We start from the raw sequence: 20,773 nt of genomic DNA on the forward strand, positions 1-20,773 counted from the left end.
CACGGGCCAGTAGCGGCTGGCGACTATTCAGGGCGTAACAGTGAGATTCCTGACAAGAATGGCAGTGATCTATGTGCAAGGGGCTCTCCTTATGCAGCAGCTTTCACAACTCAATGTGAACGGCATAGTCACCACGACAGCATCCCAGGTTTGGCATGGGAGTAGGGGTCTTGAAACTAGAAACCCGTTTTTTCCGAAGGAAGGTTGTTGTGCTGCTCGGCAAGGCCGCCCGGAATGCACAGTTCCACCGGCGTGTATGCCTCTACGCAGGGAGGACGTGCTGACACAGCGTCTCGGTCAGTGCCACATTGCTCATAAGATAGAGTCCTTGCAGTCGGGAAGGCGTCCTTTACGGCTATGAGGTCACAGGCGTCTGCGTGCGGTAGACCCCGTCCGGACAAAAGCGGATCCAGCTGCGAGGCGGAGGAATGCACCTGAGGCCACAAGATAACTGCGTGGCAGCGTTGGCTGAAGTGTGCTGACTAATCTAGCAGCCGGGGTCTGCCCGGTTGTTCCAGAGCAATGCCAACCGGAGCCCGGCCGCCTGGGCCTTGTGTTTCTTTAAAGCATCAGTGCAAATATATTGAAAAGACGGCGCGGGCACAAGCGCTCGGGTTCTGCTATAGCGTCGGAGCGGTCGTGATAGTTAAGGAAGGTGAGAGCACCGCCTGTGATTTTATGAAGTGGCCAGCATCAGATGAAAAATCCGGTAACGGAGATTGACGACCCGAACGGGCGACGGGGAAGACACGGGCCAGTAGCGGCTGGCGACTATTCAGGGCGTAACAGTGAGATTCCTGACAAGAATGGCAGTGATCTATGTGCAAGGGGCTCTCCTTATGCAGCAGCTTTCACAACTCAATGTGAACGGCATAGGAGACCTGCAGTGACGTGTCAGCGTCTTGCCACAGCGGCGACTTGTGTGTGAGGACGTGCCAACTCCGAGTGCCACGGGTAGTGAGCTTTAGTGTCGGACAAAAAGATCCCAGCTGGAGCTGACACGCCGGCGGAGGAGACGTCAGGCGCAATTGCTGCACAGCCGGACAAGCCTGGCTGGTAAAGCTTGGACGTACCGTTCAGCCCAACCATCTTCATTGGCGTGGCTTCAAGTGACGCGTCAGAAGCACCGGGAGGCGGGACAGGGCTGGGAGAGGCTGGTTTTTTGATGTCCACTGTGTGTAGTTCCTGTCAGGGAGGCCACTCACAGTCAGCTGTTCTGTTCACCAAATATCTTTTGTTTTGTGGCGCTGCGACTCCGTTTCAAGTACGAGTGGCGTTGGTGGCCGTTTCAAGTGACCTCGACGAGTGTGCACGGGATCTCCTTTCTCCATACGAGGAACCAATTCTGGTGCTTTTTGCTTTCTTATCCTCCGTGCTCACTAGCTGGCCTCCGGACTGACTGCAGCATCTTGGCCACCCTATTCTTGGCGAAGTCTACACTTTGTCAACGTCAGTTGGGTTGCCTCCCCCTCTAGTCCCCACCTCGTATTTTCTTCTTAGTTCCTGGGAAGGCTGTCGTCACTTGCTTCAGGGTTGCGTAGTCTATGCCTCCCGAGGTCGGTGGGTGTCGCGATACGTCCGGCCTTTTTGGCAACCTCCCAGCAAAAGGTTTTCCGGGCTTTCTCAGCCCACAGACAACTATCTTCCCCGCCTTCGTAGAATGGCTGCATCGCGTACATTGTCGACCTTTCTGATGGCGCTGGCTGTGGCGAGTAAGTCTGTCGTAGGTGCGACTGTACGGGGACTCCAAGCCTGGGTACGTCAGACTGTGTCAGCAACGTTCAAAGACAACTGTTAAAGACGGCATCACTGAAGCCGCCCCGCACTAAACACTGTAGACAGTCCCTGCAAATTGTCGGCCTCGCCAGACATACGGTTTCTCCCAACGCTTGTCATGGTGAGCGACGAGGGAGGGAACCAAACGGTGCCAGGTCTGCTGCCCGGGTCTGCGCTTCCTGAGATCTCCTCGAGCTGGAAATGGTATTCAGAGTACACAGTAGCTTTAGGGACTCGAGGCGCAGTCACCTTCTTCCCGGTCAGCCCGAAGTGAAGGCAGCCCGCTCCACTGACAGTATTTGTTTTTCACGATTGTGCCGTGCCGAAACTCCCAGGCTCTCCAAACCCCTGTTAGCAGCAAGTATCCCACTACAGGGAGTTGTTGCACGAGTTGGCACTCCTGACTACGAGCTCCTCGAGATGTCCGACCTTTCCCTTTAGGTGCCTCAGTACCAGCCCTAACTGCTGCGGACAGTGACTTCACAAGTAAGACAGTTCAGGCAGCCGCCTTGAGAGTTTTAGGTGCGAACGACGGAGCTGATCATGCGAAACCCGAGGACGACCGTTCCGACAGTTCTCGAGGACTGGCCAGCGTTCTGCGGCTGCCAATGTTCTACCTTGATGAGCTATTCACATATCTCGAGCAACTGATGACCAGCGACGCCCTTCAGGTACCACTGAATTTGCCCCCTCCTGCACACGCGTCGACTCCTTCGCCTGCATCACTGAGCTCGATGACTCCTGAAGAACGCCGGCGAGCGCGTGGAGGAAACTCAGAAATTCGAGTCTTCTTCAATGTCTCGCCTCTCAAAATGCTTAACAAAGTGTGCCATGGTGCTCGAGATATTTGTGTCGCAGAGTTCATTGATTCTCTGTACACCGTCATTTCAGCGGTCACGCAGGATCCGTCTTTCACGAGAGATCGCGTGAAAATGACTGGTGTTTCAGCGAGGCACCAGGGGGTTGAGCAGATTATTACCATAGCTGACGATAGTGATTTGCGTTTCGCACAAATAGCCAAAGAGGCGTTGCTGGATATTCCCAAGTGCGGAGCCGACACGACGCTGCCGATTTGTCAAACCTTGACCGGCAAGCATCTCTCTCTCCATGGCATTGCCCCCCAGGTTACAAGTATTCGACCGGTCAGGCCCGCGGCACCCTGAATTTCGGGGGAATTTTCTGCTTGCTCATCTAAGGGCTCTTCGATATTGTTTTGGACGGCACGTTCAAGACAACACTGGAAATTCCTGCTGTATTCATGCAGGCTGTCCTTTCGCCTGAACTGTGTTAGAAGTTTGGCTGCATTTTGTCGTCGTTTCTATTGGCTTCGTGGAGCTAAGCCGCTGTGTGCACTCTCATTCAAAGCTTCAGGCTGAACGAGTGCAGATGGTTCTCGGAGTGTCGCTGTGAAGAGACGAGTGAATGGCTCGCGGGAAACGAGCAACACGCGATGGTTTGATGGAGGCTTTTCCGTCCACTCTACCCTCTCTACCAGGCAGGAGCTCTGTAGGAGGTTTCGCTAGAGCCTCGAGTTTTGTTTTGTGCGAAGAGTTAGTTCTGTGCGTGGAGGGTCTTGCGTGGAGCAACCACGTTGGCGTTCGGCTATACCTGTTGAGTTTTCAGTAACAAGTGCATAACCGCGAACTCTTTGACAGGTGTGAGGTGGTGCGGACTCTTTTAACACTGCTTCCTAGCGCTCGGTTCTCACGACCGCTGACCTTACCAAGGAGAATCACCTATACAACTTAGCCGAAGCACGCCGTGTGCGCGGTTGTGACGCTGCTTGAAACGCTTAGTAGAAGTGCTCTCCGACTCGGCGACGGAGGCACTTCAGCGATCTCAAAAGTTGACCGACCGGGAGGTTTGTGTGCGTCTCGACGTCGTGCGTGTTGACCGCAGTGCTGACACAGTAGCGTGTGACTAGCAATGCTGCACAAGAGAACGCTACGAGCTGTTCTGTCTACACCGGAGGCTCCCCTCGACAGTGTCAGTGTCTCTCGCGGCCAGCAGGCGGCTCTAGGGAGCGTACACTATTGCAGAACGGAGCCCACACACCCGCCCGATGCTTCGACTTGAAAACCTGAGAAACCAACCCCGCGCCACCGAAATCGGCTGTCTGGCCTCCCGGATGCATCCCTTACACATGGTAGTCATACATCGAATTGATTCCACCGTCAGCAGTCGCTCTCCCGAGGCTCATGCTCGGCAGCTGCCAAAGAGTACAAAACCCACATCGCACCTCCCATACAAAACCGTTAGAGAGGGCCGGCCTCCGCGGCTAAACCGAGAAGGATATCAGTGGAAGTTGAGAAACCTTTCCACGAAGGAAGGCAACCTTTAGACAGCACCGACTGAACAAAGCTCCAGCCCTGTGATTCGCCTTCACTTTAGGCGGCAGCACAGAGGTCACGCGGAGATACCAACTTTGTTTTACCGCGGCACCAGCTGCGCCTTCAGTGCCAGCTTACAGGTCTCGCGAGGCCAGGCGGTTTAGGCTGAGCTCATTCGCCTTCCTGTCCCTCTTCAATCATTTGCTGATAGCGGTGTAGTTACCGAGTCTCGTGCATGCCAGTGAACTCATGCAGCAGCGCGGTACGGTTTCCATATTCAGGCTAGTCGCGAGGCCTGTGTGACAGTTTGAGCCCACTGCGGCCGGTTGCGAGCCGGCGAGCCGATGCTGTACGCGCGGAAAGAACCGCTGCGAGCTGCCGGTAGGAGTAGTTAGCTGTTTTCGAGTCAGTCACAAGGAATTATTTCCCTATTTTAACTTGCAGCAGGCGGAGGCGTTCTATTTGCATTCTTGCTGTCCTTTCACGAGGGATAACACTACACAGTTTTTTTGAGCGCGGCTAAGCAGCCCCCGTGTCTGTCCCCAGCTGAATCTCGATGCTGGCCCGTGTGGCTGTAGTTTCGTGCTTCGCCGTGAGGGTTTGTCCCAACAAGGACACATGTGCGTTTTCGCTTCTCGAATTGCTTTTGGTTGCTCTGAGCGTCGCCTCGACACCCGGAGTTCGCCTCTCGTGAAGTCATGGTTCCCTGGATGAGGGGTGTTTCTATACAGCCGGTCCCCCTCCGCGACGAGACCTCGTGGATTTTACCCGCCGCATTCTCTTGTCCAGTGTTCCGCGTGCGTTTAGTTGACTAATTGCCGGCCTCCCATTGCATCTTTCTTTCGTTTGCGGATGCACTCTTAGTTTGCTGGACAGAAGGGCCGTGGAATAACGGCCAGCGACGGTGTCAAGGTCAGCGGTGCTTAGTTGGCAGCCTTCTGACTCTCCTCTTCCTCTCACCCGGACTGCCCTATAGTCTCCTTTGATTGCAGGTTTCTGAGCATTCGGCTCACACTTGTGCGGTCCTTCGTCCTCCGCGTGCACAGTCGACCCCACGTTGTCTCAGCAGGACTTCTCGAGGCCGGCCCAAGCCTCATCCGGGTGTCCTAACTGAGATGAGAAGGGCACCCTGAAAAGTGCCAGTTGTTTGTCCGAACCAAGCCCCTGATGCGTCGGCGAGCTCTTGGCTTCCGTACTGTGGCACTCAAGTCAGCCTATTTCCTTTTAGTTTGTGGCGGCGTGGGTCAACTGTCTGCACCACTTCCTCGGCGACCACGATAGATTTCGCTCCAGAGTTGACATTGAGAGGCCACACGCGAAGATGCCGGGAGAGGTAGTGACAGTTCACTGTGGGCAAGCGGGAGCACAGCTCGGGACGGCGTTCTGGGAATTGCTGCTGGCTGAACACGGTCTGACATACGAGGGGACACAAGGCAAGCAGAGTGTCCCTGACGGCTGTCAAAATAACGTCGATTGCTTCTTCTATGAATCGCACACAGGGAGGCACGTGCCCCGGTAAGTCTGGGGGATGGCATATTTCGCAGCCTGGCTCCTGATCTGCTCGAGCACTGCGTCACACGATCCGAAGAGTGAACGTGGGCTCACTCTGTAGCTTGTATGGAAAGAGCTGGCCATACTGTAAATCATATGCTGCAGTGAGGAGAACTAGCCAGTACCATCTGGGAGCTGCTGCTGTCTGTGTATGTAGCCGTTTCTGACACTCTCTAAGCAAGGATGCGAGACGCCTGGGAAAACATGACCAATCTGTAAGGCTCCCCTGACTCTACTGGCCTCGTAGGCAGTGTCGCTCATCAGCCGCTTTTACCGAACAACGGTCGACACGATTCTTCTTTCTTCTTCGCAACTGGCGCTGGGCTGGCTTCTTGTTGCGGCACGCTTGGTCGTTGGTCCGGCCTCTAACCTTTTATGAAGGTCATGCTGGCGTCAGATCTGTGCCGGGCAGCAGAGTCCACCGAATAAGACATGTTCTTCAAACGAAAGAGAATTCCATTGCCCGCTGCTGTTGGCGCCCGTCTGACCGTAGTTCTCGTCATTTTAGGACAGCGCTCTGTCTCAAGCTCTGCCAGGCCCGCGGCCAGTAGTTAGGGGTGACACCACTTATGTGACCCTGTAAAAGAAACTCCCTTTCACGGAAGATGTCACTGTTTGATTTTGGCCTGCCAGTGGTCACCTACTCGAAATTTCACCAGATGCCTCTTGCTTTTCTCCTGAACGACCAAAACAGATAACTGGTGCGTGTGATAGTGGCCTTCCTCAAGGCTGCGCAGAAGGAAGCTGCGACCGTGTGTATCTAAGTGAGTTGGTTTGTTCATTGGAGCAGGTCCCAAGAGCAGAGAGGCCGTGCTCTTTTCCTGTAATAACCTCCAGTGCGAGGCGGTGATTGGCATACATTGGCCTGTGGTCAAGGAAGGAGACAACATCGGACTCATTATATGCACAAGCGCCGCACTGCATTTCTCAGACAGTCGAACTCTTGTCACGTGTCTTTTTATCCAGATCCGCGATCATTGATCTAGACACGGAAGTGGAGAATGCCATTGATCGGGGACCGGCAGCGCCTCTCTTCGACGACTCGTTTTTCGTGACAAACACGGAAGACGCCTCCAGCAACTTTGCTCGAGGCTACCTGAACACGGGGAGGCAAGTTTTGAGTGCGGCTACGGATGTTCTGCGGCGTCAAGCCGAACTCTGTGACAGTCTTCAATGTAAGGCACGAATGAAAGCTTTTTCGGGAGCTTCAGGCACGTCTCCTGAGCAGCAGATGAGGCACTTCTCTCCCTGAATTATTTATTTTTTCTTACTCACTTCATGTCGAACTTGTTACTAGATTCAGCCGACCGGTAACAGCGTGGCACTTGAAGGTTCGGCGCTTTGGACCCTGGGATTATCTTTCGTCATCAAGTGATCTCTTTCTATCCGCGTCTCTTTGTCCGAAGAAGGTGGATAGCTGGGAGGCGGGCCAGTGTTCTTACGCCAGGTTGTCTGTGCATGAGGCCAGATCTCATGTCCTCACAGTTCCCTGCTTATCGGGCTTCAGTCATGCCGGAACGACCATCCGGGAGGTTGTCTGGGTAGATGATCGGACGCACCTCGCGTGTCCTTTATCTGTGTGTCTGACTCGGTCAGAAGATGAGTGGCAGTCTGTTTAGTGTAGCACGGACAACCCGCTGTTGTTTTGCTTTTCCGTGCATTGTCCCCTTCAGGTTTCTTCTTGTGCCGGGCGTTAGGAGGGGGCACGGGATCGGGACTCGGGTCGCTGTTGCTGGAGAATCTCGCAGATCATTTTGGGAAGAAATATATTTTAGATTCTATTGTTTGGCCCTCAGAATCCAAAACGGCCAGCATTGTGGAGCCGTACAACGCAGTGCTTGCGTCTCCACTTGTGACGGCACACTCCACTGCTGCCCTTGTTGTGGATAATGCCGCACTCTTCAACATCAACCAGAACCTGCTCAACGTCGAACCTGTTTTTCATAGCAACCTCAACCAGCTCGTCGCGCAGGTCCTCTCGGGTAAGCAGCTGTTCGCGGGAACCCTCTTAGCATACGCCACAGACAATAAATGCCAGCCTCGACAGGCCTCCCGTTACCAGCGGTTGTCATTCAAGCCTCGACAGAAAACATCTGGAAAGTGGAGTTACCCGTGATGTGCAAAGCAGTTAGAGTATTGCTGTCTGTAGACCACCGTACCATCTTTCAGGCAGGTACTGGCATGGGATAGCGCACGCGGGTACTGCGCCAGCTTACATTTTCTCTGGGTGATCGAGAGTTGGACGCATTCGGCGCCAGACGGGCAGTGTTTTTTTTTTTGAGCTAGTTGACGCTTCACAGAAGCACCTCTAGTAACTTACTGGCGAGAAAACCCGCACTGGCTGCAGTCGCAGTAGTGTTTTGCGTGTGAGCTGCTGGTGTGTACTACTTTGGGAGAAAAGTGTTCTCAACTTTGCGCTTTCTTTCCGCGCAGCAACGACAGTATCAGCACGGTTCGGAGGATCTCTGAATAGTACGATTGAGCATACACTGGTAAATACAGTGCCCTTTCCTGAGCTGAATTTCCTCACGGCTTCGCTGGCGCCAGTGGTAAACAGGCGGAAGTATCGCTACAACCGCGCATCGACGAAGGACATCACTTTGGAGTGCTTTCTGCCGTCTCGCTGCATGTCTGGAGTCAACTGCGGGGAGGGCCGGTTCATCGCCTGTCACCTCATGTACCGGTGAGGGGCACTTGGAGAGAGGAGCTTGTGGAAAAGCAAGCCGGCGGAGACACGACAAAAACCACAGGCACACACCATTGCATCCTGTAGTCTCATGTTAGCTGGGGTTATAGACAGGCAGACTACTCGTATGTTGTCGCGGTCCTGCAAAAAGGTGCGTCAAGGCTCCTTCTTGTGGCCGCTCTTCAGGCCATGTGCACAGCTAGCAGCCCCGCAGCACCAGTCGCCAGAAGGACGTGTGCGTTATACTGGTCACCTGGCTCCCCCGGAAGCAGCGCTGTTCTATAGCCCTGCCGTGCAGGACAGAGCCAAGCCGGCTCGAAGAGCTTTTGTGTAGAAACAAGTTCTGCATGGACACGCGCTCAGCCGTGTTGGCGAGAGCATCAGATTATCGCAGTTTGGTGGTTCTTGATCCAGAACTCTCATATGTGTGGAGGACCCTGAAACCAGTATTAGCGGAGCTGTTGGTGCTAGAGACACTGAAGAAGCCCAAGTAGCGGAAGCCAACGACCGTGTGGCACTTACCTGCGAGGTAGCCAACCCCCCCTGTTTCGCCTATGTCTCATGATTTTGTGTGTCAAACGGATTTCGCCGGTCTTCTTTCGTATCCGATGGTCGCCTCAGCCCTGGCAAGGGTTGGCAGAGAAGAAGGTCCTCACTGTTCGAGTTCTTCCCAAAGACACAAGCGTCAGTTTGTTGGCAGGGGAAGAGAGACTCTCTCTTGTCACCAGCTGTGCCCCTGTGTCGCCGTCTTTTCAGTTACTCAGCTGGGGTGAGCTGTAGCAGGTGGCTGAGCCACAAAGGTAGCCGCTTGTGCAGTATCATTCTCTGGCGCATCCCATAGGTACTTCTTACGTGAGGGACCGGCGGGTCGTGTTCTCTTGTCTGGTTGTAGGTGGTGGCTGGCTTTGCAGAGCTGCTGCTTTCTACCGGTCTCTGCAGATACATCATTTTCCTGATAAGTTCGTCCATGTTTCGTGTCATGGAGCAAATGCGTCTGCCTTTTTTCGTTCTGCACAGAGGAGACGTTACTCCACGGAACGTGCAGGAAGGAATTGCAGCGGTCAAGCAGAGCCGCGCAGTAAACTTCGTAGACTGGGTTCCCACGGGTTTCAAGTGTAGCCTCAACAACAGGCTGATGTGTGTGAGCAAGGAGTCTGAGCTGGCGCCGGCCTATGCGTCATGCTGCGTGCTCACGAACAATACAGCCGTTTCAGACGTTTTTGAAACGACGCTTTCCAATATGCGGAAGATGATCGAGAAGAGGGCTTTTGTGCACTGGTAGGTAGAATACCCGTCAAGACCCCGGTCAGCCGTCACCAGTGCAGGAGTCTCGTTTGTGCACCGTGAGAAATTCGTGTCACTAAGCTGATTTGCAGCGATGTCTCACGGTGGACTCGCCGGTTCACCAGATGCGTCGGCGAATCTCATACTCGTATCATACAGAGAAAGTCCTGCTTATCTGTGTATCACATTGCAAGCTGCAACGGCGACTATGCGGGTTCGCATTCGCCTGGGTCCTCTGCGAGGCTGCGCCAGCAGGATGTGTAGCTCTCCGGCTCATGTAGCCCCCTTGTCTGATGCTACGTTCCAGTGCATCCACCCGTAGCCGGCTACGCGATTGACGGGAACTAAACGTAGTACGGGGGTGTGAGGCAGCAAGAGCTGGTGCGTTAGTCTTCGGGTCTTTTTCTTACGATATTTGCGCACGTCAATGCGGCGTTGGTCCTCCTTGGACGGTCGCGCTTGGTCTGTGCCCTTGCTTCCAGGTTCGTTTCCGAGGGTTTAGAAGAAGGTCAGTTTCAGGAGGCCGATGAGCGTCTGCAACAAACAATCGATGATTACAGGGAATGCATTACTGCCGCCGAGTATTACTACGAATACGATGATGAAGATGTGTCCGGTTCGGCGCCGACAACTGTACCTCCTTCACCCTTACATGACGGCAAGAGCATAGGAAGTGTATCGCGCTCTACACCCCTCGTCACTACAACAACCGGAGACACGTCCTGCCCCCCGACTCCTGTTAGAGGCCGCGGCATAGACAGTCCAAGGAGACGCTCTACAGGCGATGCTGGATCGAGACGTAAATCGGAGGTATATTTTTCGGACTCCGGCCTTGCCGGGACTCGCCCGTTGAAGGAGAGACAAAAAGTTGAGAAACTACGTTCAAGTCTGGAGAATGGCGAAGACGAGAAGGTCGCCTCGAACCTTGCCGAGTCTCATGCCGATGATATACTGTCTTTAATCAGTACTGGAGAAGCATGATCGCCGGCAGGGTGAGCAGCGGGCCAGATTTATCCGGCAGCAAACGGGAGACTGAAGAACGTGCAGGCCAAAAGAAAACCGCTGAGAGCCGTTTCTTGGGGATACAATGTGAAGCTGGTATATTCTCAGGTCTGACTTTTTCAAGGGCTCGATGGCTAAAGGTGTAGTGTTTTTCCAGCCTGCTGCCATCTGCTTGCTTCTAATGCCTTTTCCGTCTGCCCCCCAAAACGTTGGAGTGGAGCCCACCGTTAGAGAAAAAATGTTACGAGTGATTTGACCAGGCGAAGTCTGGCAGCAATTATCAGCACCAGTGTGACTGAATCCTGCACAATTAGAGAAGCCGTGCCTGAAGTCTGCAAGCGAACGGTTTGTCGCTGGAAGGCTCCCTTGCTTCTTTTGCAGGTGTTTGAAACATGGACTTCTGTCTGTGAATTTGAGAGCCAGTGAATGTGGCTTTGTTTTCCTTGGTTTGTTTTGAGTCCGACTTCCGCTTGGATGAGGAGCATGATTTTTTTATTTTTCGCATTCAGGGTGGATATGTTTTCAAAAAGCTCTGGATCACCGCCGCTTGTCTCAAATTCACTTGTTCCTGTCAGTCGCGTAATATAAAAAGCCGCGCATCATTCCTGACTGAGTTCGTCACACAAGCATTGTCAATGAAAATCTGGCGAAGGTTTGCAGGTTCAGTGTACGCTCCGGGTCGACTGACTCCATGTAAATGCCCGTCGGTTTACTGTGGCAGTCACGAAATCAGATGCAGCTACCTGCTCAACCGAACATGACATTATGCTCGGCTTTTTTGGAGGTCCTAGTTCTATAGACACGACAGCGCATCGAGGTAGCTTAGAGTATGGCACAGAGGCGACAAGGTTTTCGTCTCAAGTACCAGCCTTCGGGTGTCGGTCGTTGTCTTCTACGAAGTCGCTGCTCGTGAACCGCGCATCCTGCTTTTCTTTTTTCCTTTTGATTTCCAGCAGCAGGTTGCCTTTCACGTAGTGTCGGCAAGCGAATTAGGATCTTTCCTCAACGTTAAGCAGTCACCGCGGAAAGCTGCATCACCGAGGTTTTGTAGCAACTGTCTTTTCTGACCCAGGGCTGACACAATAGGCGATTTTACCAGCAGCGCACTTCCAGTAAAACGACACTAGTAGTCACTTGGTGCCTAGAGAACTCAATTGGCACAGGAAAGACTTGGAGAGCAACCACAGATAGATACATGGCTGCCACGAAGAGACAACACCGGAGTACTCCGGCGACTTAGTCGCACAGCTTCGGAGATTTGGCTCAGCTAATACGCAACCGACAAGACGCTGGTCTCGGCCCCTCCGTACTCCCAATTTCCATACTACACACTCGAAGCTTCCATCCTACACACGAAGGTAGCCATTGTGCGGTTTCTTCGACCCATCCGTTCTCTATTTCGTCCTACACACTGAGACAACTACTGTGGGGTTTCTGCTAGCATGGCGTCCCACTGGTGTTGCAACGTTCAAGCAGATTGAAGATCGAAAGACCACGACTCGCTGTCGGAACCCTGGTGCGTGGAAAACTCAAAGCGGCACGAGCCCTGTGAGCATCGGTTCTCAGAGATTATTTTTTTTGGGCTTTTCGACCTTGAACTGACGATGCCTCGCTTCGCATTGCTTTGTCGACCCGGGATCTTCCGGGGCAGGAGGTAGAACGTGGGTTCCCTTCAGCAGGCTGTTCAGTCGCTGTGCGTGCTCCAACTTGAAAGGATGAACACCGATAATGTTGCCTCCTGCAAGAATGCGATAGGCGTAGCATCGAAACCCCGGAGTGCACAGTAATTCCCTACAAGGACCATACTTCATCGCTATTCTGTTCGTCCGTTCTAGTGGACCGACGGTGCGGTTGCCTCTGTTTCCGTCTTCGAGACAGCTTACGGTGACGGCGGAAGCGGAGCGATAGTGGGTGGTTTTGGTGGCTTACCAGGGCCGTAGTTGCACACAACAAGGAACTTCTTTCTAGGAGGGCCTTTATCTTGGCAGAGGGAATCGCACAGCAAAGACGCGCAGCCCATGTGGGTTGATCTGTCCGACATCACCTGGGTGAAATGACCAACCATCACCCCTTCCCGGTGAGTTGAGTTATCGCAGTTTTCGAACTTGTCCGCTGTGCAGCGGTTGCCGATTTTCCCATACCTGTTCAGAACAAAAGTAAGGAAGCCCTGTGTTGACACGGAGAGCCCCAGGTCGCAGGGAACGACTATGCTAAGAGTACTATGCTCTAGCACCGACATCCGAATAGGGCCTTACCCACCCTCCTCTGGATGAGAAGTTGCTTCGGGCAGGCCCGGTCCAAATACTCCAATAGAGATCAGAGGCCTTGGCACTGGATTCGAATGGAAACAAACCGGCAGTCTGCCTTGTTCTGACAAATCTCCAGAGGCAAGTGCATTACTGGGGTGCCGCGCGGGCTTTCATAAACTAGGGGGAGGCGGTTGCTATCACTGTGATATCTGCGGTTCGACTGCTGTGTCGTCAGGCTGTGTAGTTTCGCCGTATGACGTCTGTGCGGTTTGTGCTGAGTTCGGTGGCAGCGGGGGCCAGAAGGTTCATTCTGAGAGTTCAGCTGATACTCAGGATATGACCAGGTGTGTACGCGGCTTACCGATAGCAATAAACTTCAGTGAACCAATCGTTCGCGGCGTTCTCCCACACTGGGTCTCCCCGGACGCAACCCACCCAGAGATTCTCCCCTAGGTCACTAAACGCGTTGGTAAACTGCGGCAGGAGATGAAGACAGTGCACAAGAATGGTCCATCGATGCACGACTGTATCGCTTCATGTGCCATTTACCGCTGACCAGAGAGCCAGCTGTTAACACTTCCCCCATATAACTCTGGAGTTCCACGGAAGCAGCGTCTTCGGATTCCACCCCACAAGACCACATGGCCAGCGAGCTATCTCATTCTATCAAGCGAAAGATGTGATGGCTTTATCCACCAAACCATTCGGTCTTGTCCCGCAAAGCTTGTGAGCCCAAGCGGCGTTCGCATGTGAGCCGCTGAAACTACGTCTGGTCGCTCAAGTGAAAAGACTTGTGCTGTGCTTGTTTATAACTTGACAGCTGCTGCGACCCTGGACGCAGTACACTCCCTTCTCAGGCTAAAGGTCCGGGAAGACTGTAGATTAGTTTCCACATTGCTCTGCCCGCGCTACCTATGTTGGACTCTGCACGCAGCGGAGAGCCCAGGCGCCGGTGAATACAATTTCCAGCTCTGGGGCGGTAACCAGACTTGTGCGGCAAGCGACGCAGGCAACGAGTCGAGTAGGTCGAGTCTAGTCAGCAAGCAAGTCACCTACGGCTGAGTGCATTGTCGAAGTCGAGTGCTCCAGGTTGCATTGGTGCGTTTTTTTAAGCTGATGCGCCCAGTACTCAGCGAACTGCTGCAGCGAACTGTCATGCTTCAAGGGGGGAATCCCGTATTGCTGACGAAGCTCGTTGTGCCGACTCAGCATCACTGAAGGGAACACGATCACAACCGGATGCGGACCTGACTTCTCCGGGCTTCCTGCCGCGCGCACTCGTCATCTCCTGTTTAGCTACTACTGACGGGATCCACGGATTTACCTGTATTGAAGCGTTGCGAATCAGCTGCACGGAAAAGGCACAAGAAAGATCGGACGCAAATTTCTTGCGCTGCCCAGCACAGCCCCGGCAAATGGTGCCCAGATTGAACTTTCATTAAACGAGACAAACTAATCAGGGAACTCCCAGGCGCGTGAAGGGCTGCAGGAGCCGGATAAACTTCAGTCCCGCAGGCTGATGATAGTGCCCCTGTAAAAGTGTGGGGTTTTCCGGTTCAGGCCACATGTATCTGGATTCAACACTCACCCTGGCAGAGAGAAGAATCATCAACTGCTATCAGTACGAAAAAACATTCTCCTCTTCTCATGTCGATTCCGCTTGCAAGATAGTTCCGATAGCCATTGCCACAGTCGGAGTCGCCCATGGGCCCATCCCCACTCGTTCTGTATCGTCGCGAAAGAGCTGTGTTGAACACCGAGCAGAGGTTGTGGGAGTCCTGCGGATCTGAACGGCGTCGATGTCACAGCAGAGTTCATAACTTTTTTTTTTCTTGTCCGGGGACAGTCCGCGCTGGCCGAACCGGAAGACAGATGCTAGGCGGCGCCTTGGGGTTTCCGAGCTGCAGTCAGTGCCCCTAGTTCCGGTGCCATCTTCACCATTTCTCCAACATGCAACCCACGAAAAGCATAGGCTGGCGGAGTCTGGATGCAGCCGACACCGGGTTCCCTTTAGCTTGCGTGGCACGTAGCTCGCTAGGGCTGTTCTCTGCCACCTGTTCTGCTCACCTGGCCTCAGGGGGACCGTCCCTGGAATCATGTTTGCTAGCTCCTCGGCCTGCCCCGGGGGAAGTTCTGGCGTTCCCTTCTTGGATAGCAGTTCCCACCGCAAACTGGGACCTGAAACGAATGTCGCGAGTAGCGACAGTCACACCTGTGGGGACAGCCGAGAGTCGTTCTTGCACGGAGCTACGAGCAGTGGAGCGGTGAAGACTGGGAAGCACTTGAACTGAGTGCGGCCTGAATCTGCTGACGTCAGCGCCAGGAAAGCACGGAGCTTACTTGAACATCTGCTGAAGTCCTTGCAGGGCAGCTCCACTGCTTTCGCGACGCAGCGACCTCGCTCGAACCGAACCGACAGCATATATGCTGTACCCCGGCTACAGCGAGCATCGCAATCGCTGTGTGTGGAGTCAATCTCGGGACAGTCGGCTGAAAGCACCAACAGGTTCGGTTTCTTATACTACAGCGGCTGTTCGTTTGACTACAGAGCATAGCCAAAAACTGAACAGGACCCTTTTGAGTGGGGACTCCGATGGAAAGCTACACTCAGATACTCATTCAGCGTGCTAGTACCGCGCCGCCCGTTGGCCACCAAAAACCGCGTCCTTAGTCGTTGTGAGCTCCGCAATCGAGGCGCATCAAACTGCTGAAAACTACGCTTCTGCCACCTTGATTGGAATAAGATGATGCTGCACGTAAGTGTACTCAGTGATTCCTTGGGTGCGCGCCACTGCCGGACTTGTTATAAGAAATACCCTAGGAATCTCATGGCTTGCTCTTGCCCAATAACTCAAGTATAGAAGGCACGTCAACAGCTTACGGTGAGCGGTACTCGGAACGTATCGCGCAGGCTTCAGCTGCCTAAGCAACACCGCAGGTACACGAACTGCCCCCGTTGCAATTTGCTCCTTGAACCGGTCGAAGTCCCTCTGTTGAGCAGGAGAGAGCTTAATAGCCGCCGGAGGTGGTGGGGCAACATGTTCAGCGTGAACAGTCGGACGACCAGACAGAGTTGCCGCGCTCGTGAAAGACCTGACGGGTTCTATGTTACATACATGGTCACAAGTCAGTCGCAGGTCCGAGCACATGGTCGGCTGTGCGCGCAAGCCCACGCGGAGAGCAGACGCGTGGGAGACAGTGCAATTGTGCAGCGACGGCGTGGTGTCGCCGAAGCCTTCAGTATCGCCTTGCTGAAAGGTCACGGAGTGCCCTAGCGTCACCCAGGTACGCTTCCTCATCGGCACAGCCAATCTTTCTGTCACTGCTGTCGGCCTTTACCTTGTAAGCAGAGTTTCGATGCCGGCCCGTGCTCAAACGTATTCGAGAGGTACCTTCCGCCCACTCGTGACACCTCCTTGAGTGTAAACCGAGACCTCATGGCCAAGCCGCACTCCTCATCTTCCAGAGCTTTGCCCTCGAAATGTCGGATGGACCAAGTGGTTTGAAAAGACGACGCTGGGAAATCTGCGCTCGCTGAAAAAGAAAATACGCCAGAACCGTGTACGAGGTTCGAAGCAACTGCATCTTCGGGCTCTCTAGAGCGCCGTTCATGTAGCAAGGCGAACCAGTCGGTGGCAGAGTCTGTTCCGCGCCGGCCTCACAGAGCAGCAATCAGTACTGCGCCTGTATGCGCTGGATTCGAGCGACACAGCTCTCCCCCCCTTCGGCAGCCGATGTGTTGCCAGCCTGCGTCAGCAGTAGTTGCCAGACATTTCGAAGCTGCGTCAGTAACCTGGTTACCTTGTCCCCATTCCGACTCATGAGGAATCTTGTTTGCTAGGTCCCGAAACACACTGCCGGGTAGGTCGGCTGGATGCTTGACTTGCAGGAGACTCCACTTGCGAAGCGGATCTGCGAAAGCACGGATACGCGAAAGGTGCCTCGTCGTGCGCTTCTTGGGAGTTCGTGGCCTCTCAGCCTGCAACCCGTTCCTCAGGATGCACTTCAACAATATCCAGCACAGTCAGAACTACCCACGGCTGAAGCTGGGGGTTACTAACGCTGTTCAAGTTCAGTGTTTCACGGGATTTAGTGAGTGCCCACGGCACAGCTCTCTCCCCCGCTCGCGTTGGCGCAAACTTACAGGCGCCAAGAATTGTTAATCGACCACTCGGTGCGCAGGCCCTCCGGAGGGGGGCGGAGTGCAAGGAGTGACGCACCCACCTTTGCAATCGGATACCTGGACACAGTCACTGCGGAACAGGGAGGACTTGCATTGGCTATCAGGCGCTCGCTTCACCACAACTCGAAAGGCGTCCCCCTGAGAGCAGCTTCCAGTACAATGACTCCACGTCGAGTCCACGTGGGGACAATCCGCTGCACGTACGAGAAATGTTACCGCACAGACCACCACGTGGAGGCGCTTTGCGGGTAACTCTTGATATCAAAGAACTTGAAGGCGGGTGCAAGCCGCGAACGCGTGGCCAGTGAAGACTGGTGCAGCTACTGGGCCTGCTTGGGCTCGGCATTGGAACGGTTCGTTAGTATGCCATGACTTGAGCTGTCCCAGTAAGGCACTATTTGCCTTCTCACCACACTGGGAAGGCAAATAGCGGTGGGAACCCTTACGGTTCAATGGGTCGGGCCAGACACGGCCAATTTTGATTGACGGGGCAACTCTCTCGAACGCCTTTCCCCGAGCTTGGATGTGTTTGCTGATATGTAGGGCAAGCAGTTTCTCTGCCTTCGCAGTCAGTGCCGCCTCCGAACCTGGCATGGTGCACGCCGCAGCCGCAAACAACGCACTCCTTGGAGTACCCTGCGGCTGTGCTGGGAACTCGCGTTTCTTTCGAAGTATTGACTTTTTTGCACGCATTAAAGGCACGCTGGGCAAGTACGGGAAACTATCGCAGCAGCTTTTCATATGCTGAACAGCGACACTTTCGCTGGACCATCACGCTTTGTCCGTTGCTGGCAGCCAACCTAGGACCGGACTTGGCGCCGCGCTAGCTGGCATAGTGTCTACTGCGAGCAATCTTGAGCGATGTCGCGCAGCCCAGCTGGCATTCTGGTGCCAGCTCTTACAGCTGAGACTGGTGATCAAACAATGATATACTCAGCCCCGAACACGTAGACACAGCCACGCAAGAAGCCTAGTCCTGTTCTGTGACGCAGCTTCTGCACGTACACGTAGCCTGACATGACTCAGATGTGACACGTCACCTTCGCTGGTCCCTTCCGTGCAGCGCCACCGATGTGACTAACAAGCCTGAGTCAGTGGTTTCGACTCCGGGGCTTTTCTGCTGGAGCATGTGCTTTCGGGCGTGCAAATGAACTAGAGTTGTTACCAGCTATCATCTCCACTCGACATCGATGCGATGCGCCGCAACCGCGGTCAGTTGTCAACACTGCAACGTTACCTACGCATGACACCGTGCGCGGAGACAACCTCGGTACCTCCTGGTTGTCTCTCCAGCATGTCCGACATAGGAAACCGCGTACCAGAAGGTTGCTGGGGCGTCTCGCTGCGAGCCGTCGGAGCCTTCACGGGTGCCCAGGCTGCGCAACAGCACAAGAAACACCGACGAAAGGACCAGCGCCGGACTGTTCCGATGTTGCAGGGTGTTACTCAGAATCTGGGCGTATACGGCCCTCTGTCCAAGTAGCCCCAGTAGTACGTCTACGGCGAATGTGGACCACGCGAGACTGATTCGTACCGGAGCTCCAAATTGGCATCGCTCGCAATGACGCCTCCGTTGAGCGGACTCAAAGCAAGAGCACCAAAGGGCTGAAAGTGCGCAGAGTATTTGGGGTATGGTCTGGAATTTCACGAGAGCGCCGCGACAGAAAGAGACCATGGAGACCGTATCCTTACCCGACATATCTGGCTTGCGTTCTGGAAGACGAGGCGGCGAACTCGGCGTCCTCTGCTGTGGATGGAGGTTTATTTTGAGATCTGCAAAAACGCCATCCGAATAGATCACATGCTCCTTGCACTCCGGGAACGCTTTTCGAGCTCCGCGTAGGCGTGTGGTCCCCGGCTATGTGTGCACACATTCACAGGTACTCGACGTGCTGACGTCGCTTGTGGGTGGCCCGCGACCGGGCCGCCTGTAGAAGTTCGTTTCTGGCCACTTCTATTTTGCTGTTCGTGTGTCCGCAGGAGTCGCCTTGAGCCAACCTGATCCATAGAGATTCGCAGCAGACGCCGGCTGCTCTTGTCCAACATTTTTTGTCCCTGCAGAGCAGCCAACGCACGCGCGTGGATCTTATCGCTTTGCAATCCCAGCAAGTTTACATGGGAGTGTGGTATTGGCTGGAGAACTGAGGCCCAGTCGCTCGACCGCTTATCTGTCAGGTTCAAAGATGACCCCGGATTGCACACCATACCAGTGCGGTCGCCAAAGGGAGAGCACGTCATTTGATTCACACTTGTCTCGCAGCTGCCGCCAACGTTTCTGACGGAAACTCTGAACTTCGTCCCGACACCGAGCGAGGATCCGCCTGCACATTTGCTCCAAGTGGACTCGATGTACGGGCACATTGCTGAGAAGCACGCAGCCACGCAGTTCATTTCTGCTTGACATTCCGCATCACGGAAAGGGGGGCACGTTGGCGGTGGACCTAGACGCCTCAGTCGCGCTTTGTACGGATAAAGGTAGAGCGAGGAAGTATTCCAACTTCCTCAGGAGGCCCGGCAAGCGCCGTTTTATGCAAATGTGTGAAGCATTGATAGCTGCGGCCTCTGAAAGCGCCCGGCGCAAGCAACCGCTGAAAACGGTCGACATTTCTAAGAGCCCCAATAACCGTTGCCAGGGTGGGGGGCAGGTGTGGACAAGAGGCTTACACGTAAAATACGGCACAGCAAGGGTGTACGCGGGCGCGATGGTACCTGGAGCTGGCTCCAATTTTGTGTCTCGGAGCTTACGATTTGATAGGTTGGGCTTGAAGCTTTCAACTTTGATAGAGTCCTTCACACTGTCAAGAAGCCGGCGGTAGGCGGACTTTTTCTCAACCTCCTCCTTAAGTTTTGACTCCGCCATAGATTGCAGCCCTCGGTCGCCGGGCGGAACAACTGAATCAAAACACCGGCAGCAGTGGTTTCGACAGGACTTGACAGAATTTCGGGCCCAGTTTCTCTGCTGTGCCCGCCGTTTTTGAGAAAGAAAAACCTTACCGTTTTCCGTTCCCGGAGTAGGCAACCCCGGGGGTCTTGCGGCTGCACCGGCCGCAACAGGAGGCTGCAGCAGAGGAAAGGAGCAGCAAAACTCCGATCTCCAGCCGCCACGAGCAAATGAGGTAGTGCAAGCGCACAATCGTACACACACTATAATCGTACATACGGCCCTCTCGTTCAGCCTCATCTGCCGAGCACGACACTTTCTTCACCAGGTACTTATGGTAGATCCTGCCGGTGTTTTTAGCGGCAGCAGTATGCTTCCAGCCAGCACGTCATAGGAGCCAGTTGTCCGCCGCAGCCCAGGAAAGTCCGAGAAGCCGCCGCACTGTGTAATTCGACTGGGACAGCGTAGCAGCCCCTACCTGCAAGTGTAGTCCCGAGGGATTTCGGCTGCCTAGCGCCTCCCTTCTCATGTTCGCAGCGAGGACGCGGCCAAGACGCCGCTGCACCACCGTGGAAGCAAACACATTCGAAGGAAAGGAAAACAGGCGCGCGGGAGTCTGGACAGGGTTTCTTGCATATCCGTCTGACACAGCTTCTGGTCTAGAGCGTGGGGACGGCGACAAAAGTAGAGTGCCGCAGCCAGCCACAGACTTCTTGGTGACCGGCGCCGGCCTTTTCGTGTGCAATCGACGCCACGCTGATCCCAGCCACCCCCTATGGCGCTAGGCACTGTCACTGCCCCTCCTGACTGAGAGACAGCCGGCCAAATGTG

General features: G+C 54.4%; 5 protein-coding genes across 5 annotated transcripts; 2 read left to right on the forward strand and 3 right to left on the reverse strand.

Annotated features, from left to right (window-relative positions):
• On the forward strand, positions 1-3,518 carry CSUI_005293 (uncharacterized protein). The gene is made up of 2 exons (XM_068065470.1): positions 1-1,712; positions 2,218-3,518. The coding sequence occupies exons 1-2, from the start codon at positions 1,661-1,663 to the stop codon at positions 2,937-2,939; spliced, it is 774 nt and encodes a 257-aa protein (XP_067922544.1). The 5' UTR covers positions 1-1,660; the 3' UTR covers positions 2,940-3,518.
• Positions 3,519-4,318: 800 nt separating this feature from the next.
• CSUI_005294 (tubulin gtpase domain-containing protein) lies at positions 4,319-11,275 on the forward strand. Its single transcript, XM_068065471.1, has 7 exons — positions 4,319-5,621; positions 5,815-5,872; positions 6,624-6,832; positions 7,331-7,639; positions 8,091-8,340; positions 9,361-9,621; positions 10,110-11,275. Exons 2-7 carry the CDS (start codon positions 5,841-5,843, stop codon positions 10,606-10,608), a joined length of 1,560 nt encoding a protein of 519 aa, XP_067922545.1. The 5' UTR covers positions 4,319-5,621; positions 5,815-5,840; the 3' UTR covers positions 10,609-11,275.
• Positions 11,276-11,683: 408 nt separating this feature from the next.
• On the reverse strand, positions 11,684-14,092 carry CSUI_005295 (scp family extracellular subfamily protein). Its single transcript, XM_068065472.1, has 4 exons — positions 13,935-14,092; positions 13,240-13,352; positions 12,559-12,770; positions 11,684-12,367 (listed from the first exon to the last, which is right to left on the reverse strand). The coding sequence occupies exons 1-4, from the start codon at positions 14,088-14,090 to the stop codon at positions 12,192-12,194; spliced, it is 657 nt and encodes a 218-aa protein (XP_067922546.1). The 5' UTR covers positions 14,091-14,092; the 3' UTR covers positions 11,684-12,191.
• A 430-nt stretch (positions 14,093-14,522) lies between these two features.
• Positions 14,523-14,840, reverse strand: CSUI_005296 (uncharacterized protein; the record flags this gene model as incomplete). Its single annotated transcript, XM_068065473.1, has 1 exon — positions 14,523-14,840. A coding segment is annotated over one exon (315 nt), but the record flags the coding sequence as incomplete, so codon positions are not given.
• A 2,321-nt stretch (positions 14,841-17,161) lies between these two features.
• CSUI_005297 (uncharacterized protein) lies at positions 17,162-18,834 on the reverse strand (the record flags this gene model as incomplete). Its single annotated transcript, XM_068065474.1, has 4 exons — positions 18,754-18,834; positions 18,381-18,437; positions 17,508-17,648; positions 17,162-17,199 (listed from the first exon to the last, which is right to left on the reverse strand). Exons 1-4 carry the CDS (start codon positions 18,758-18,760, stop codon positions 17,162-17,164), a joined length of 243 nt encoding a protein of 80 aa, XP_067922548.1. The 5' UTR covers positions 18,761-18,834.
• Positions 18,835-20,773: the final 1,939 nt, after the last annotated feature.

Source organism: Cystoisospora suis (genome assembly GCF_002600585.1).
Source record: "Cystoisospora suis strain Wien I chromosome Unknown contig_2567, whole genome shotgun sequence".
Taxonomy (NCBI): Eukaryota; Apicomplexa; class Conoidasida; order Eucoccidiorida; family Sarcocystidae; genus Cystoisospora; species Cystoisospora suis.

What these genes read in the sequence shown, in the direction of transcription:
- CSUI_005294 (XM_068065471.1), top strand. Translation starts at nt 5,841, where the DNA reads ATGCGAGACGCCTGGGAAAACATGACCAATCT. An exon ending in TGGGAAAACATGACCAATCT is followed by an intron (nt 5,873 to 6,623) that starts GTAAGGCTCCCC and finishes CTTTTTATCCAG; the next exon opens with ATCCGCGATCATTGATCTAG. An exon ending in CGTCGCGCAGGTCCTCTCGG is followed by an intron (nt 7,640 to 8,090) that starts GTAAGCAGCTGT and finishes CTTTCCGCGCAG; the next exon opens with CAACGACAGTATCAGCACGG.
- CSUI_005293 (XM_068065470.1), top strand. Translation starts at nt 1,661, where the DNA reads ATGGCTGCATCGCGTACATTGTCGACCTTTCTGATGGCGCTGGCTGTG. An exon ending in GATGGCGCTGGCTGTGGCGA is followed by an intron (nt 1,713 to 2,217) that starts GTAAGTCTGTCG and finishes CTTTCCCTTTAG; the next exon opens with GTGCCTCAGTACCAGCCCTA.
- CSUI_005295 (XM_068065472.1), bottom strand. Translation starts at nt 14,090, where the DNA reads ATGCTGAGTCGGCACAACGAGCTTCGTCAGCAATACGGGATTCCCCCC. An exon ending in CTTCGACAATGCACTCAGCC is followed by an intron (nt 13,353 to 13,934) that starts GTAGGTGACTTG and finishes CTCCTGCCGCAG; the next exon opens with TTTACCAACGCGTTTAGTGA. An exon ending in TGTGTGCAACTACGGCCCTG is followed by an intron (nt 12,368 to 12,558) that starts GTAAGCCACCAA and finishes GCATTCTTGCAG; the next exon opens with GAGGCAACATTATCGGTGTT.